Source organism: Morone saxatilis, unplaced genomic scaffold (genome assembly GCF_004916995.1).
Source record: "Morone saxatilis isolate NCDOM2014 unplaced genomic scaffold, NCSU_SB_2.0 Contig24, whole genome shotgun sequence".
In the NCBI taxonomy this organism is placed as follows: Eukaryota; Metazoa; Chordata; class Actinopteri; family Moronidae; genus Morone; species Morone saxatilis.
Genome location: NW_023339807.1, coordinates 4,144,045 through 4,160,907, shown reverse-complemented (window position 1 = coordinate 4,160,907; position 16,863 = coordinate 4,144,045). Strand labels below are relative to the sequence as shown.

Genomic DNA, 16,863 nt, shown 5'->3' with positions numbered 1-16,863 from the left:
CACACACACACACACACCTCTCGTGCCCTCTCCCTCACACCTTGCAGTCAAAGTGCCTGTTAAAGCAGGAAACCTGCACTAGCACTAGCTTGGGAATCGATTTTCCCCCATTAGTTTAGATTTAAACATGTCAAAGAGCTGCAGATGGTTTTGACTTTTCCTGACTTCTTCTCCAGGCAAACATTGTATCTACTGTACAGTGGTTAGCTGGCCACATAGGGAACCACAAGGCCTTCATTCATTGTGGTGTGCGAGCGTGTCTGTAGACAGAACCTGATTCCCTGTGCTTTCTGCTCCCAATAAGAGACTGCTAGCTGCTTGTTTGATCTCCAGCCCCCCTTTCTGCCCTGCCTGCCTCATATAGTGGATTCAGATGTCAAACGGATGTTATTTTTCTTTCTGACAATCACTAGATGTTTCTCATCTCAAGAGAGCCTTCCGGATCAATGCCCTCCCGTGGCTTTTCTTTCAGCCTGAACCAGCCCTCAGAAATAACACAGACAACCTCGCAGAGAGAAAGAAAGTCCTCTGTTATCCTTATTCTCTATTGTAAGCAAGCATTTGATGGATTACAGTATGTACCAGGAGTCCTTATCTTGGTGGGATTTGAATAGATGTTAGACTACGTGATGGCATTGCAATCATACCTCAAAATAGGTAAACACGCAATACCCAAGATAATTCTACTGACCTTAACAGGATTAAAGTCAAAGTGTTTCCGACACTTGGACAGGTTAGAAGCACTTCTTGCATTTTCTAACACTCGTCTGTTTGTTTCACTGTCAGTCTCTCTCCTTAAGATGATAATGGGACTAGCTGTATTGTGCAGGGTTCTGAACATTCTGAACGTGCCATTCAGGCTTGAAGTGACTCATATTTGACCCTTTCTGTCTAAGCGGGAGGTACGGCTGTCTTTCTTCCTGACCTGTCTGTCGCTACAGTCAAAATCAAATTAACACAAGCTGACAGTCTGCTCCTGGAAGAATGATGATGAGCAGGTTTGACAAAGATGTAGATGTAGGCATAGTAGTACATTTTAGGTTTGCTTACTGTGGACGTGGGGGAAATATTAGAAAAGGCCCTGAATGGACAGTGAATTGAAAGGCTGAGAGCACATCTTCATTTCATTCTGACTATTCTCTGTGTTTGAGCATTGGCTGACAGATGTACAATCAGACAGACAGTTCCTCTCCTAAAGGTGAAAGCTGAGTGACACACTGGGGGAAGCCAAAAGATTCACTCCACCAGGTGGTAGCATTTAATTTGACTGTATTGATGTTTGTTTTGGGACTGCTCCTCAGGACTGATGTAACTCCAACAACAACCCTTTCCAAGATGTTCTGTTCTCTGAGTAGACACTGAGCAGACCTAGGCAAGCTTTTGAAGTTTTATTTAGAATTATGAAAGAAAGTGGGAAGCATGAGACCTTAGTGAAGGTGTAGGGGAGAGACAGCAAGACGGTGAGAGAGTGGTCTGAGAAAAAAAGCCGTCTCCAGTTTCTTCATCAGTTATGTTATGCAGATTCTTGGATCAGCTTTTCCATTACCAATATAAAAGGTAGCTTTAGATTTGTCTCCCTCTGGACTCTATTAAAAGTAAATGGTGACTGACAGGAGAGTGCAGAAGGTGATGTCATATGCCCACATTTTGCATCCCCCCCTCCCTCTTCTTAAGCAAGCATATATGACTGCCAGGTGATCACAGGGGATTTGGAGAGGCACTGGGCGTCTGTGAAGACCCAGCACCTCTCCTGATGAGTTGGCCCACAGTGCGTACTGTAGCTCATGTTTCCTTCAGTCTCACCACAAAGGCTCTGGCTTCTCACAGTGGGCAACAAGGGGCTTTCACTGGGGAAAGTACACTGCCTTGACATCTTCTGCCAGCCTTGGCTTTTCCTGGACATTTGGTATTGTGTGTGAGACCTTGGGTGTATCCAATTAGATTTAAATGTAGTTTTTTTTTTTCTCAGTTTTTAGGCGAAATGAAATGTTAAGAAAGGGTAATTGCTCCAGAACAATTGTAGACTGTGACCTTGTGGTTCCAAATATTTTCGAAGAGATGAAAAGATTCCACAACAAGACAGCAGTCAAACCACTATATTGGAAATCCTCTGACAACAATCTCTTCTTTTTAGTCATTGGAAAGTGGTCAGTAGATTTCCAGGTTGGAATAGCCTACGGTGGCTGATGTAACACTCTATACCAACATTCCCTAAAATGCCCTTGTAAGGGCAGGGTAAAATTACCTCAAATGTTGTAATGCAACTCATGTTGTGTCTGTGTGGAGATGTGGGAATAAACTTTAGGGGTTGGAAACTGCGCAACCAGCGGAAATGTGTAATTTGCTTGTTCTAACTATAATAAAGTGAATTCTCCCTGTGGCATTGTGTTCAGGCATCACTATGGCTAATATATAACTAAAAATGAGTGTTAGCTGTTGTTAAACAGTAAGCTTAGTTTCACCTGATCACTGTCACTAGATCTTAGGTTGGGGTGTGGAGGTATATTCTTACAGAAGGCAATTGAGACACTGATTTCTTTAAAAGTAGCACAACTAACGGACCTCACCTGAAGAACTACATGCTAAAAGAGGCTTTTACCAATTTTGAAATGTACTGCAGGACATCAGTTAACATTTAGGGCAGCAAGACTCACTTGTCTTTTGCTTCCTTCTATTTTCCAATGTATGCACAAAAATATCTGTAGCTTCTTTGGGATAAAACAAAACTAAGGGGAGTGCTAGAGGAAAAGTTGGTGTATAATCATAGTTTGCAGGATACATTGTCTGGGCACCATGGATATCTGTACCAAATTTGATAGCAATCAATCCAATAGTTAAACTATTTCATTAAAAGTCAAAACTTTTAAAGCTACTAGTAGAAAGTTTAAGGCATCATAAAAGTCAGTAGGATTCATAGCCATTGCCATTAGGACACAAAATGTACTATTTACCTATCAGTTGTGCATATTTATACACAACTGTATGATAAAATATGTTCGGAATATCTTTATACATCGCAACAGCAGCCTATTGCAGTTTTACTTGCGCAACACAGACTTGTGGATGAAAGTGGAATTGTTAAGGCCTGAATAGAACATGGGCAGTAAAACTGGGCAGTAAAACTGGGTAGTGCATTATTAATAGCAAAAGTTCATATTCTGTAATTGTTTAATATGCAAGTGAGTATTTGAGTATCTGAAATAAAAATTTAAAAAACACATTGCAAGAGAGTCAGGATAGTAAACACAGATTACTACGCCAAAGCCAATGTTACGAGTCCCCCCCTCGTAGTATACGCTACCATCTACTAACTGAGTAGTCATTTGGTCAGCAGAAAGCCAAAATCTTCTCAAATGAACTTTCACTCCCAGTGAATTAAAGTGCAGCTGAGAGGCATCAGGCTGTACTTATCCCTAATGAAAGGCAATGTATGGGGCCGCCAACTTCACAGGGACTCTACAGAGAGTCTCAATTGGTCTGGCTGTTAAACCTGTTATCCCAGATAAAATCGGTGCCTGTGAAAAAAGAAGGGAGGGAGAGGGAGGTGGCAGTAGGGAGGGGATGTTAGAAGTGCCACCTGCATCGATCTCCCCAAAACCTAACCTCAGTCTCTCACTCAGACACATGCACGCACACACTTAACGCTCACACCATATAATATTCCTTACACAGGGCCACCTGACGGCCGCAGCATATGGAAGCAGGCCAAGGCCGGGGCCCACCAACCAACCAACCAACAAACCAGCAGCAGCCTAGTGTGGCTCGTCACATTGCAGGTCGTAATTCAGCCCCATGCCAGCTTTTATGTGGCGTTTTTAGCAGCCCCTGTTCCTCGCTCAGCTATTTCTGAGGGGATAATTTCTCTAAGCATGTGGCATTACAGGTGCATGTTATATAGCCACAAGAAGCTGACTAGCATTGTGAATGTTTCTGAATAGAAAAGAATGTTGGCTCTCCCTTGATATCTAATTATTGATCTAACTCTATTATGTTGTCAATGCTCAGTTCAGTTTTTAGCACTACCTGTAGGATTTTTTTATGTGAAGTTGAAAAGTCCATTACTACGTCTGGACCAGTAGTCTAGACTCCAGATTAGCTCATGTTGTGATTTATGAAGGCTGCTTGAGGCATCTGAGGCATGAGGCTTCTGGTGTGATTGTAATGCCTCATTACTCCTGTTCATAGTTAGTCATAGCAAGCTGCTCCTGGTCTATGTCTCCAAGCACAGCCAAGAGCAGGAGGACAAATGCTTTTCTGTGTCCTTCAATGGTGAGCTGTAGAGATCCAAGTCAAATTTAGCAAATGTACATGAACAGCATTCACTGGTGAGAACATTGAGTGTGGCTGTTACATTTGTCTACTAGCCATTTTGGCAGGCAATATCATTAACAAGTGGAATTGGAATAATCATTTTGGCCGATGAACACTGATTTGGGAGTGGCTGTTGGATGGAAAAATAGATTTCTGTGCTCTTGAGCATACATTTATATGACTTATGACAGAGATCTTGTGAATGATGTCACGTGTGCAGCTTCTGCGTCAGCCGTCGTGCCCCTCAACCAAGCTTTGATTGGTGTTGATTTTATAATGAAGTAATCACTTGTATTACTCATCAAGGAATTAACTGAAAGGTCTGTGTAGAAATGGTTAAAGTTACTGAGCTGTTATGGTGAAGGATAATTGAATGACCTTAAATCAACGTGTGGTTGCTGTGGTCATGCTCAGCTTCGAGTTGTGGTTCAGAGGCCATAAGAGCAGCGGGGAATTCATTTAGTTGAACTAGGCGACGCATGAACTAGGCCCTTCCTTGTTCTTGAAGAAACATGGGAATGTTTTCAGAAAGAAAAAGTTTTCACATGATGAAGCTGAAGGGATGTAAGCACACACTGTAACAAGTAGGCTTTATGTATTAACAGGTGTGTATTAAAAGCCTGGAATGACATATGATGTAATATTGTTCCACTTTTCACTCCGAAGCACGGGAGTGCAGAGGATTGTGAGCTGCAAGGTAAAACATCATATTTCGTGTGGCACAGTCTATAAAGTATTTTAGCCAACTTTGTGGTAAGGATTTTTTTTCTCCTCTACATCTGGTGTCAGACAGTTTTATTTGGTTTTATGGCTGACAGAGATCAATGGACGTATTGAGGAGCCTCGTATTAAGGAAATGGCATCAGCGAATGCGAGGCTTGTGCTCTCACTGATTGACATTTCAGTTTTGATGGAAGCTTACATGCCTTTCTTTCAGCATTCAAACACTCAGCAACAGAAACTACAGTCGCTCTGCTGTAGAAGCTGTTTACTTGCCCTTAATGATTACAAGTGTCATTTGGTAGCTTAAATCAACATGGGTTTTAACTCAGCCCTAAAGTCTATATTACAGACTGCCTGTTTTCAAGAGGCAATATTCTTGCAATCCAAGAATATCTATTGAATTTTAACTATACCATGATATGTATTTGGATGTACAGGCCAGAGCCAACATAGTGAATTCAGGAGCAGCTGTAGATGTTTTCAGTTGACTGAAACACTCTATTAATGCCTGAATTAGTCATCTGAGGAACTGAAGCTTGAGGGAGGGAAAACAGTGGGAAATAGGGAAGGGTAGATGGATTATCAGCTCTGAGTGGATTAGCATCTACTGTGGTGTGCATTCCACTGTCCTCTCCTCCCTACCAGCCCTCAGCACTGCTCCATCACTTTCCAGAAAAAGCCCATCCAATTTGCACTGCTTAAGGAAAAATCTACAGTTGGTAATGAGGTACAGGAAACATTGGTGTCACCATGTTAAAAAAAATGAATCTAAATGTTATTAAACCAGGCAACTTGGGGGGGGGGAGACTGGAATCCATATTCTTATTTTGAATGACCATCTGCATGAAGGTCAAAGGCCTTGAGAGAATAACACTGAGAACAACTAATCTGGATCCAAATAAAGGGCAGCCGGTGCTTCCGTTGACTGCTGCTTTTGTTGTTATGACAACCGGACATACAAAAGTCTGCAAGCAAAATCTGAAAATATAAATGTGATATTAGGTCTACAGTCTCTGGACAGAGGTTTACTATCTCTGTGTGTCCTTATAAGGAACCGCATGTCCTCCACAGCTGGACATGTTGGACAGAGGCAGGAAGCGACATGCACACACAGACACACCATTATACACACACACACACACGCACACACACGCACAGGCCTCTTGATGTGTTTTCCTTTAACGCCTGATGAACCACGTCATTGCCATTTTCTCGCCTTGCGGTCTGCAGCTGTCTGCACAACTTGATTAAAACATTTCTTTTAGTAATCCCTGTGTAATGAAGCCCTCTCCTGAGAAGGATCTCTGTGTGTGTGTATGTGAGGTTGTGCGCATATGTGTGTGTTTTGGGTCAGGGGTGCTCCAGATGGGAGGAAGGGGAGGGCCGTGTGTGAGAGAGAAAGTGGAGTGTTTCTTTCTATGAAGAGTTTGGGCTGTTCAGATGATTCAGAAATGCACACATGGAACACCTTTGACCCTGGGGAACCACAAAACTCTGAGCTGTGGTCACAAATACAGTCCCTGCCTCCTCCTTACTCATGCCCAGATCGAGCACAGAGCCTTTAAAGAGTCTGGTTAGGTTAGAGAATGGATGTCATTACAGATTGTGGTTGAGTGATAAAATACACTTTTAATCACTTAATTGCACCATCACAATCACAGGGAAAGATCAACACAAGACTGGTTTTACATAAAGAAAAATACAGTGAGCAGTAGGATACAAGTCAAGATAATACAATACCCGAAAGTTAGAAAAAGAAAGAAGAAAAGAATGTATTATGAATCTGATGGTGCAGTGTGAGCCTAATTAGAATATATTGCATCAATAAAAGAGGGCCAGTTATTGGGATGCTTGTACAGAACAAGAAGTGCACATTCTTTATTTGTTCAAAAGCAGGAAAGAAGAAGATTTAACTTAAACCAAATTTGAAAAATCCTCTTTATTGATAACTTTTCTTTTTTACCTGCTCAAGTGGTGCTTTCAAAATTCAGCCAGATTCAAGAGACACTGGAGACAACAGCATTTGCTTTCATAATCAGCAGATCAGCTGCAGGTCCACTTGTGTTTCCAATTAAGACAATGATAATGACATAGATCATGTACAGTCAATGACGTAAATTACCTTAAAGAACATGATTTTTTTTAGCTTGACTCGATACATGCCGGCTTTTCTGTGGTAGTATTTTTATTAAATTTTCATTCCACCCAATCAAAGTCATCCAGGTGGTAAAATTACAAGTTTTCCCATCCCCCAAGTTGGCCACTTAGGTGTTAGTGTGCAGTGTGAAGTACTTCTGTGATTTATAATGTTCATTTGGAAGCTTTGCAAGACACTGTAGTGAGTCTTTTGTAGATAAAAGAGGGGACTTGAGAGCAGCCCATAACTCACTCTGGTTATTTTCAAGAGGGGTCAGTGACCTTGGCTTGGAGAGATGGGAAATTCTGCAATACTTCAAATCAATCTGCACCACAAAGAACAAAAAAAAAAAAGGTACAAGCTGTCAGTCTTCCCTTCCCTCCATTTTCAGCCTGATTCCCTCCAAAGAAGACAGAAATAGCAGCAGAGGTTTTGTTAACTGTTTGAGTTGGGGAATGTTTGTGCTGGTTAATTAAGGTAGGGTGTGACAGTGAATGATTTGTAGAAACTTCAGATAACCTATCACTTGTCCCAAGACGGTGGCTATCTGTTGTACCTATCAGACAAATATGCCAGCCCATAATGGATTATATTGGCGTTGCTGTGGACTCAGATAAGTTTAAGTCAAGAGAAAGTATCACATTGTGAGGCTCATCAAAAGTGATGGACTGTCTTGTTGACTTTTTGTTGCCTTGGATCTAGTCTGCATTATCTTTTTGAGTACTTCCACCAACTTTTAACTTTTAACAGTTTATTGGAGATCATGTTCCAGTTCATGTGGAATTTCCCGTTTAGCTTCCATTACAGACATAATCCACCTGTGTCAGGGAATGTGTGTGTGTTTGTGTGTGCCTCCCTCATTCTCTGCGGCCCATTGACGGACCAGACACCTTGCTCCACATCTCCTGCCGAACTTCCAGCCCCCACAGCTGTCACTGTATTTTGGAAAGAGTGAGGGAACTGATTTTTGGTACTGTACAGGATATGAGTAATAACAAAAATGAACATTCTGGAAACTGTGCGCAGGTTCCAAGCTTGTATTCTGGGACACTGTATAAACCATTAGGACCAGCTGCTCTTGGCGATATTCCTTCAATCATGGCGAGATGCTGATCTTAAAAAAAGAATTTGCTGACCACATTTGGCCATGCACCTCAGGCTTTATAGTTTGCTTTACGCTTGCTTTTTCAGTAGTGTCCTCTGTCAGAACATCTGCACTAATGCCAACATATCCAGATTTCAACACATTACTGGACACTACGCAACGCACACTCACCTAATTGTATATACACACAGACACATACCCCAACAGCCGTCTTTAATTAGGCTACATTTATTTTTGTCTGTAAAAGTACAAAGCAACAACCTACTGGTTCTGCCATTCCTAAGTTTGTACTGGAGCTTTTCCAAATGGTTTTTTTAATGAGACTCCCCATGTTAGGTATTATTTTACCTGGAGAATAACATATGACCTGCAAGTTTGCGGTCTCTATCCTTCTCTTGACTATGCTTGCTGTTTTTCCCTCTTTCTGTTTGTGTTTTCTGTATGGTTAGATTCTATTTTTATTGTTCTCCTTTTCTCTATTCTCCCTTTTTGAACATGCATCCTGTCACTATTACAGATGCTTAGCTTAGTTTACATGCATACACTCAATAACAGTCTTGTCAGACTTTAGTACTTGCAGCTAGTTTTATAATTGTACCAGTTACAGACTGTTAGAGCAGCAGGCCTTTTGTCAGCTGTGGTGTCATTACTGCTGCTGATCGTGCTCTGGCTGACCAACCTGCTGTTATTGGTTTGTATATATGCGTCTACAGGTTTGTATACACATGTGTTTGTGTGACAGCATGTGTGTTGGCATGTAAACTTGTGTGCATATTTGCATTCATTGATTTATTTGTGTATGTACAGGTATGTGCAGGCCAGCTGACAGTCTTGCCTGGGCCCGGGACAAGATAATCTTAGATGGGCCCCCCCCCACGCCAAGATTTCTCCTGTTCCTCTCCTGTTCCTCTCCTGTTCCTCTCCTTTCCTCTTCTTTTCCTCTCCTGTTCCTCTCCTCTCCTCAATAATAAAAATAAAGCCTTTTTTGAGCTGCTATATACTATCCAGTCCCTATCGATTTTTTCCCTTCCATTGTGGGATGTGGAATATGTCAAATAGTTTGGGAATTCCCTGCCCTCTGCATCTGCTGGCAATTCCTTTGCCCTCTCTGAGAAAGGCGTTCGTTTTGCCATCACACATACGAGGTTCACTCTATCAGAGTCGGTCATTCTAGTTGGCCATAATGCAGGATCGCTGAAATTAAGTGTGTGATCAGTCTCTGATCCATCCTGCTCAGACTCTCCGACGGGGCTGCAGACCCCTCCCGCATCATTCTCTCTGTCACCTGATGCAGCTGGATCTTCTCTCGCTCTTGTCCGTGTTGTTTCAGGCGTTTATACAAGCGTGATGGACGTAACATTAAGCTGGCCTGTGCTGGCTGGCGCTGTTTCTACCTTGCTCTACATGGACTAGTTCCAGCTTCACCCGTCACCACGCTTTTTTTAAATATTTGTATCAGAGAATCTCTAAGCGCCTTTATTTTGCTTGCTTCTCCTTCTTCTCATTTTGCTTCGTCCTTTTTCGACGAACCGGACTTGTGCTGACCGGACATTTTGAGCATATTCAAACTTCAAATTCTCAAACTGACATATCAATTAGAATTTTTGGTGTTGGGGGGTGGGTTCGTTGACACTATTTCAGAGGGCACAATTAGGAAGAAACAAATAAAAAGCTTTTATGTAACTCAAATATTACATATTTTTTCCACAAATAGGCCTATTTTAATTTTTTTTTTTAAAATTATTCCATAATTTATTGAGGGCCCAGTTCTGCCCCCCCCTACCCTGGGCCCGGGACAACAGACCCGTTTGTCAACCCCCTATCGGCGGGCATGTCTATGTGCATTTTTGTGGTTGTGTGTCTTGAGTTCTTTTTTATTCATCTGCTTGTGTGTGGCCTCTGTAAAGCAGCAATCACAGCCAGTTAGTTAGAACCCCAGCTGTATTTGTCTAAATATAGTTGTGACCACAGTCAGACCAGACCAGGAAGCTGATTAGCCTGAGAACCAATGGTCCGAATGAATCTCAGCTATTATGATGTGAAAAGGGTTTGGTACAGACAAGGGGTTACCCAGAGGCTGTTTATATGGAACCTTAAGCATAGGTAGTGATATCTTTTGCTAGTAATGGCATAATGTCACTGGATGGCTCTGAGCCATACCTGGAGCTAACAAAAACTAATTTATGAAAGTCTTCTGTAAAGTCAAGTCACTGTTACATTTCACTCATTCATTTTAATGACTAAAAATAATTTGCTGTCCCTGCTTTATGTCCGCATTTGAGCATGTACACAGAGGAAACAGTCAAGGCAAAGTGCACCACAGCTGGAATGGCACTCATGACTCTGACTCACGCCCCCTGCACAACACCATGCCCTGTTTTTGCCTGATTTTGACAGGGACACTGGACAGAAAGACTTTGTGCCAGCCAGTCAGCCAGTCAGTCACCTAGCCAAGCAGTCAGCAAGTCCGCCAACTGGCCTGTCCTAGCCCCGGTCTAGTTCTTCGTCACTCAGTCACGGCACCAACAGGGGACAGGTCGGGAAATGAGGCCTAATGTTGTTGAAATACACCAGAGGAAAGCATATTTCATTGGCTGAAATTGAAACACCTAATTTTTCATAGCTCCTGACTAATTTTGATTTCCTTTTAACATATTCCTGGTGGCCTCTTGTGTTTTAATAAAAAAGTTATTGACTTAAAGGACTACTGTGAGGTCAGAGACGACCTATTCAGTGAGGTACTGAAGTTCAAGCCAAGGACCTGATTTCTTAAATTATGAGTCAGGATCCAAAATGGGTTGTGGGCCCACTTCTGGTGGGTCTCCACATTATAAGAGTAGAAGTATGCTTTAATGAGTTTTGCTCCCCAGGCTACAGACTCCGTTTCTAATATAGATTATGCAGTGTAGCAGTAAATTGCATTTTGTGAGTTACCCCACACATATGTGCTTCATGCTCTAAGATATGTTTTGAAGTAGTCATTTGTTACTGTTGTTGATGTTGCAGGTATTAGTACTGCTATTTTTACCTCTTGGACACTTTTGTTTCCTTCAAGGCCTGTGGTAACAGCAAATGAACTGCCTGCCAGAAAGCTGTTTACCATGTTGCAGCAAGAAACACTGACTGTGCCAGCTACTTAATGAAATCCGATGAGTGTCTGGCTGTCCTCACATCCAGCGTTCCCAAAACACCCTAATGAGAGTTTCTGCTTCTCATTTAGCTCCAAGATCCAAGTTGCTGTTCGCAAAGAATTGGGCATAATATAATAAAAACAGGTGCATAATTAAAGTTTTAGACGACCACATGCACATGACAGCTCCCCTGAAACGCTATAAACACTCGAATAAGCCAACAAACTTTCATCCCTTGCCAGTCCTCCCATTGAAGTGGCTTTGCAGGCACATTTGCTCTGCATGTGGGGACATTGTTGTTGCTGGGTCCCCTTCACTTTCTTTTGTTCCGCAGCAATATCTAGCTACGTGTACACACATACACAGCCATGAAAGAATTTGAACACACAAAAACACACATGAAAATCGGTTTGATTGATGTCTTGCCGTATAGCTTGTAACAGTAGTGATTTCTAATAGTAGAGGAGCATGACATTGCATGGTTCACCGTGGTGCCAAATGCACCATATGTTGCCAGATAATTCAAAATGTATATGTGTGCTGTCAAGGTAAACTCATTGACCTTGTCAGGTTTGGAGTTTTTCTCTCTTACTGCCTTTGTTTTTCCTGTGCTCTTTACATCTCTCTTTATCAAACTCTCTCTCGCTTTCTGTCTCATAGTAGTCCCCCCCCCGAGACAGCAGGCGGTTAAGAACTCTGGGCCTGCCTGTGTGCAGCTAACAGCTCATGTCACCCTGCTGAACCACCCAGGAGCAGAATAAAGGGAAAGATAAAGAGACACAGAGAGAGAGAGAAGGAGAGGAGTTAAACGATTGCAGAGCTGCTGAGCGGGGGAGAGACCCCGTGACATATCCCACACTCTGAACTGGGACCAGACCAAAATGGATGTGTGATTAAATGAACTGTGATGCTCGTTCCTGACACGCCGCAGCCATCCCTGGAATTAGTCACGGTTCTATTTTCACCGAAAGCGCCGCTCAGAGGGCAGCTCTGCTTCCATTACAATATGTAGTCAAGCGAGCATGTGTGCACACACACACCCCTCCAAAAAGTAGATGTGTATCTAGGCAGGGGCACTGCCAGTCCTCAAAAACCCAATTGAAGAACATCTCAGAACAGAAGAGAGGAAAACAGGAGTGGATCCAAACGGGCTTGTTTTGCAGTGTTTAGTTCGGGCTCCCTGGGTGTTTTTCCAGTGAACGGAGGTTCCTGGGGACTCGGAGGGAGGGACAAGGGGGGGGAGGAGAGATGTGGAGGACAGAGATCAGTAGTTGTGATAATGATGAGGGCTCCATCACTTTCAGCAGTGTGTATACTGCCATACCTTGTTTGGTGTGTGTGTATGTGTGTTGGGGAATCCCTCCTCCTGCTGTTGCTGATGTCATAGATGTGATCTTAAGAACTGAGGAGACGTGACTTCACAGCCTGGATAGAAAAAGAGCTCAAAGACCTGAGTCAGGGATTCGAAGGCCAGTGTGTTTGTGTGTGTGTCAAGATGTTTGTGTGTGTGGTATCGGAGATGTGCGTTTGAATGTGTTAGGAATGATTACAGAGTGAACAGGGGAGACAGTGACGCAAATACTACAAAGGAAGAACTGAAGAACAAATGAAAAAAGTGAGTGTGTGTGTGTGTGTTGTGTGTGTGTGTGGTGTGTGTGTGTGTGTTGTTGTGTGTGTGTGTGTGTGTGTGTGTGTGTGTGTGTGTGTCAGATGATAAATGAGAGCATGGTCCACTGAGGTTCTGATGGACAGGGGCCTGGAGGACTCTGTCCGACTGTGCTGTTACCTCATCCCCCTGAACGCTCAACTCATCAGCTTGTCATACACACACAGTCACACTCACACAAACACTCTCCCTCCACACTCTTGGAGACACATGAAATGTTAAATGCGTAAAGATTCTTTTCAGGGTCAGGTTTCTGGGCTGTACATCTCTTCACATAAATCATCATCACAGTTTTGACGGAGGGGAGAGAAGGGTCGGCGGCAAAGAGGCAAACTACACCTACCTGCCAAGTAACTAAGGAAAGCTTGGCTTGTGCTTGGTACTTCTTCAATTTGCTGTTGGAATGTAGTTCTACCTATTTGGCCACTGGTGCTATCAATGAGCTGTTTTATATTGCGATGTGATATTGATGGATTCGTGGAAGTCGTGAACCATTTGTTTCCACCGGTGTCTGTTTCATTAAGTGTATGTTGGCACTTACATGCGACTCTTCCCTTCTTTCATTTATTATTGTCACTATGTCCTGACTCTCTCTTTTTCTCCCTGTATACTATCATTTATCTAACCCTGTCTTTCTTTGTCCCATGTCCCTCTCTTGCAGGAGCAAAAGGTCTTCAGCCCCCACCACAGAGTGCATTTTTGAGCTTCCCCACTTCACGGTACAGGCCACGAGGGCCCAGACGCTTTTACTCCAAGCGATCTGCCAGAGCTGGACCCACAGTGTAGCCAGCGGAGCCCCATTGACACTCAGCGAAAGCCTGCTCAATGAGGTGTACAAAGCTCCAGGTAAACAACTTTCTACAGTAGACCTTATGAAGTTAACTGAGCTGAATACTTATTTGATCCCTGGGGGAATCTTATTAAAATTCACTTGAATGTGAATTGTCTTCCTACTTTTCCTTTGTGTGTCTGAGTGAAATGACCCCTGACCCCGTGCTGTTTGTTTGTTTGTTTGTATGATTCCCAGACAACAGACAAGTAATTAGGTGTGTGAAGAGACAGCGAGCAGGTTTACCATAGAGGAGCGCAAGCTGTTTTTACAGTGCATGTGTTTGAAATAGGCTCTTTTTGTTTTTTCACTTGTTTTCATAATGCAGTTGTTATTGTATGGTAGCAATTATAATTCTGCAATGGCAACTCAGTCACTTGGCAAAATGAAAAAAATACCCACACAGAACATTAATATGTCCTTAGGCGGCTCACTCTATATTTCGACCATGAAAAGTCATAGGACAAAGAGAAAGCTCACATCACTTTGCCCATCTGGTCTCTTTTAGACTATTGTATTAGATGTTAATGCGTTCATCATTGTAGTTGATTTATTGAAATCTCCTTTTTCTCATAAAGTACATTTAATGTCCTTTGTTTGTTTAGTTCTTCATAAAATAAAACTTGTTTCTCAGCACCAGTAAATTGTCAAGAGAGATATATGGAACTGGCTGAAGCTTAAAGTGATTTGACTCTTATGAAAAGTTTTACAGTTATTTCTCAGGGCTCAGCACGTCATGTGCCAGACTATCATTTGCCCAAAACAAGTCAACCTGATAGCAGCTAGTGAGCTATCGGCAAATAGGCTGCGGCCCCTATACCAGGGGTGCGAGCACACTTCCAAAACCTTAGGTCTCCGAATGTATGTTCACATGAGACACTTTGGCATAAAGACCAACTTGTCTTGTGCCCAGTGTGGGGTACTGGACCTGCAGCCAAGGGCAAATTAACTCTGAAACGGTTTTACGCTTCATGTCACCTAGGATGCCTTAATGGTCAAATAATAAATTTTGCCCCTTGTTAAAGAAAGGGAGGGGAGCCTGAATTCAATAAAACAGTAGCGTTTCTCATGACGGTAGCATCTGGACAGTCCTCTGGAGGGCCAGGGATTTTCCAACTCATTAGGATCATGTTGTTTGGTATGCCGTCAACATTCTCCCTCGGCCAAGCCAGCCAAGCTACCTTTTTCACCGTTGTGTAGCCGCCAAAATTTATGAAACTGGTCTCCCGTGGAGTGAAGTCAAATATTCCTCTCCCCTCACTCTGCCTTTCTCTTGGAACAGGGCTTGAATAGCAACATGGAGAAACATTTGCACATCTGGTCCGTGTGCTGGCAGGTTAGAAAAAGAGCAGTAGGGAAAAGAGTTTGGGTTTTAGAAGGCAAGAGAGTGAAGGGGAATAGGTGATGTGTTGTGTAAGTATATGTTTTGTGGGGAAAAAACTCAGCAATAATTCCTATGATATAACCAAAGATGTCTCGTACTGTATCTGCTTTTGAAATTGTGGTGACACTCATGGGCCTTAAGGAAGATGTTAGCTGTCCCAATCCCTCTCAATCTTTAGTGTGACAGCTTAAGTGCAGAGGGGAAATGGAAAATGAGGAGACGCAAGAAGAGAAGAGGAGTGAACTGTTGTGGACTATGTTTGCTGTAGTGCATCTTCCTGCGTATCCAGTGCAACCTTGCTGAATCGTTTCGATTCTGTGGGCGCTTGTGGGGTTGTGTCTGCACTGTAACGTCATGATCGGACCTTGCTGGCTCGGCTGTGCTGGCTACATGCCTTCCCTCTCTACTCCTCTCTGCTTTGCTTTCCTTTGTGTTGTTTCCTTAACTATGGCAAACCCAGTGTGTTTTCTACAAAAAGCAATGCTCTTTATTTTACTTTCTTCAAACATATCTAATATGGAGTCTGTAATGCTGAACTGTTGACATGGTGCCACTTATTTGCTCCTCCGTGCAGTAAAAGTGTTTGCAATCTTGCTGCTTTTTTCCACTAGTGTGACTTGCCGGCTGGCGATAAAAGTAGGGGTCTGTTATAACGCTCACAAGACTCAGGTCCTGTATCCAGATTCAAGTCTTGTGTTTATTTGTTCATTCTTGTGTCACCAGCCATCAGGCCACTGCAAGGACAGAGCTCACACACACACATGCTGAGGCCAAACGCTGAACATGGCAAACCAAAACTGTTCACTTTGAACATGTGCTTTTTTTCATTCCTTTGGGAATGTCTCCTCCCTTCTCTCCTTTTGATGTTACAAGGTTTTTCAATAGTGGAAGGTGTTTCATATCGAGGTCTAGCTGATAACACAGATGGTCAGTGTCCTTCGCGGGGGAGCCATTTGCGTATGTGATTTCATTCCCTGTCCAAAGAAAATTCCACAATTCAGCGAGGGGGGGAAACTCAACAAAGCTTCAGTTTTAATCTCAAGGTACTGACAGACTGTAAAATGTTTTTCAAAATAAGTGGTGGACTCATATTAAAGCAACAGTCAAAGACTTAAAATCATTGCAGCTGACTGGAACACAGCCGCTAGGACTTGTAAGACTTTGAGTTACTGTGCTGCTCACTGGCAGTTACAGCCGTAACCCAGCGAAGAGCATACGCAGTGTAGCCTGTGTTTGGTCTGCAAGCCCAGAGACGATTGAGTGAAATCAGAAAACAAACCGTAAAATCGTATTTTCCTCGAGAATCAGACGTTGTCATTCACTGCTTTGTTGCATGACGGCTTGGTTTGTCACACAACTGTCTGTGCGACAGTGTTGATTTCCAGCGCAGCTTGGCTCAGACATGAGCAGAGTTTTCTGTGGTGACACTTTATTCCAGCATTCTCCTTTTGCATTCCAGCAAAGCTCACACTAGTGTTATATTTTATTGGTGAGCTCTGCAGCAAACAGTATGTCATGCTTTATGCGTCTGGTGAAAACGGAGAGGTGGTCCATAGGGAGGTGTGTGTGTGTGTGTG

General features: G+C 42.9%; 1 protein-coding gene across 4 annotated transcripts in view; it reads left to right on the top strand.

Moving 5' to 3' along the window:
* The window catches only part of LOC118336017 (vacuolar protein sorting-associated protein 13B-like), a 313,914-nt gene that overhangs the window by 57,354 nt on the left and 239,697 nt on the right, over positions 1 to 16,863 (top strand). For all 4 annotated transcript variants that reach the window (XR_004797093.1, XM_035672549.1, XM_035672551.1 and 1 more), the window contains one exon: positions 13,735 to 13,919. Coding sequence is in view for 3 of the 4 variants with exons in the window: in XM_035672549.1 (XP_035528442.1) it covers positions 13,735 to 13,919 (185 nt within the window). In the remaining variant the exon portion in view is untranslated. The remainder of the gene's footprint in view (positions 1 to 13,734; positions 13,920 to 16,863) is intronic.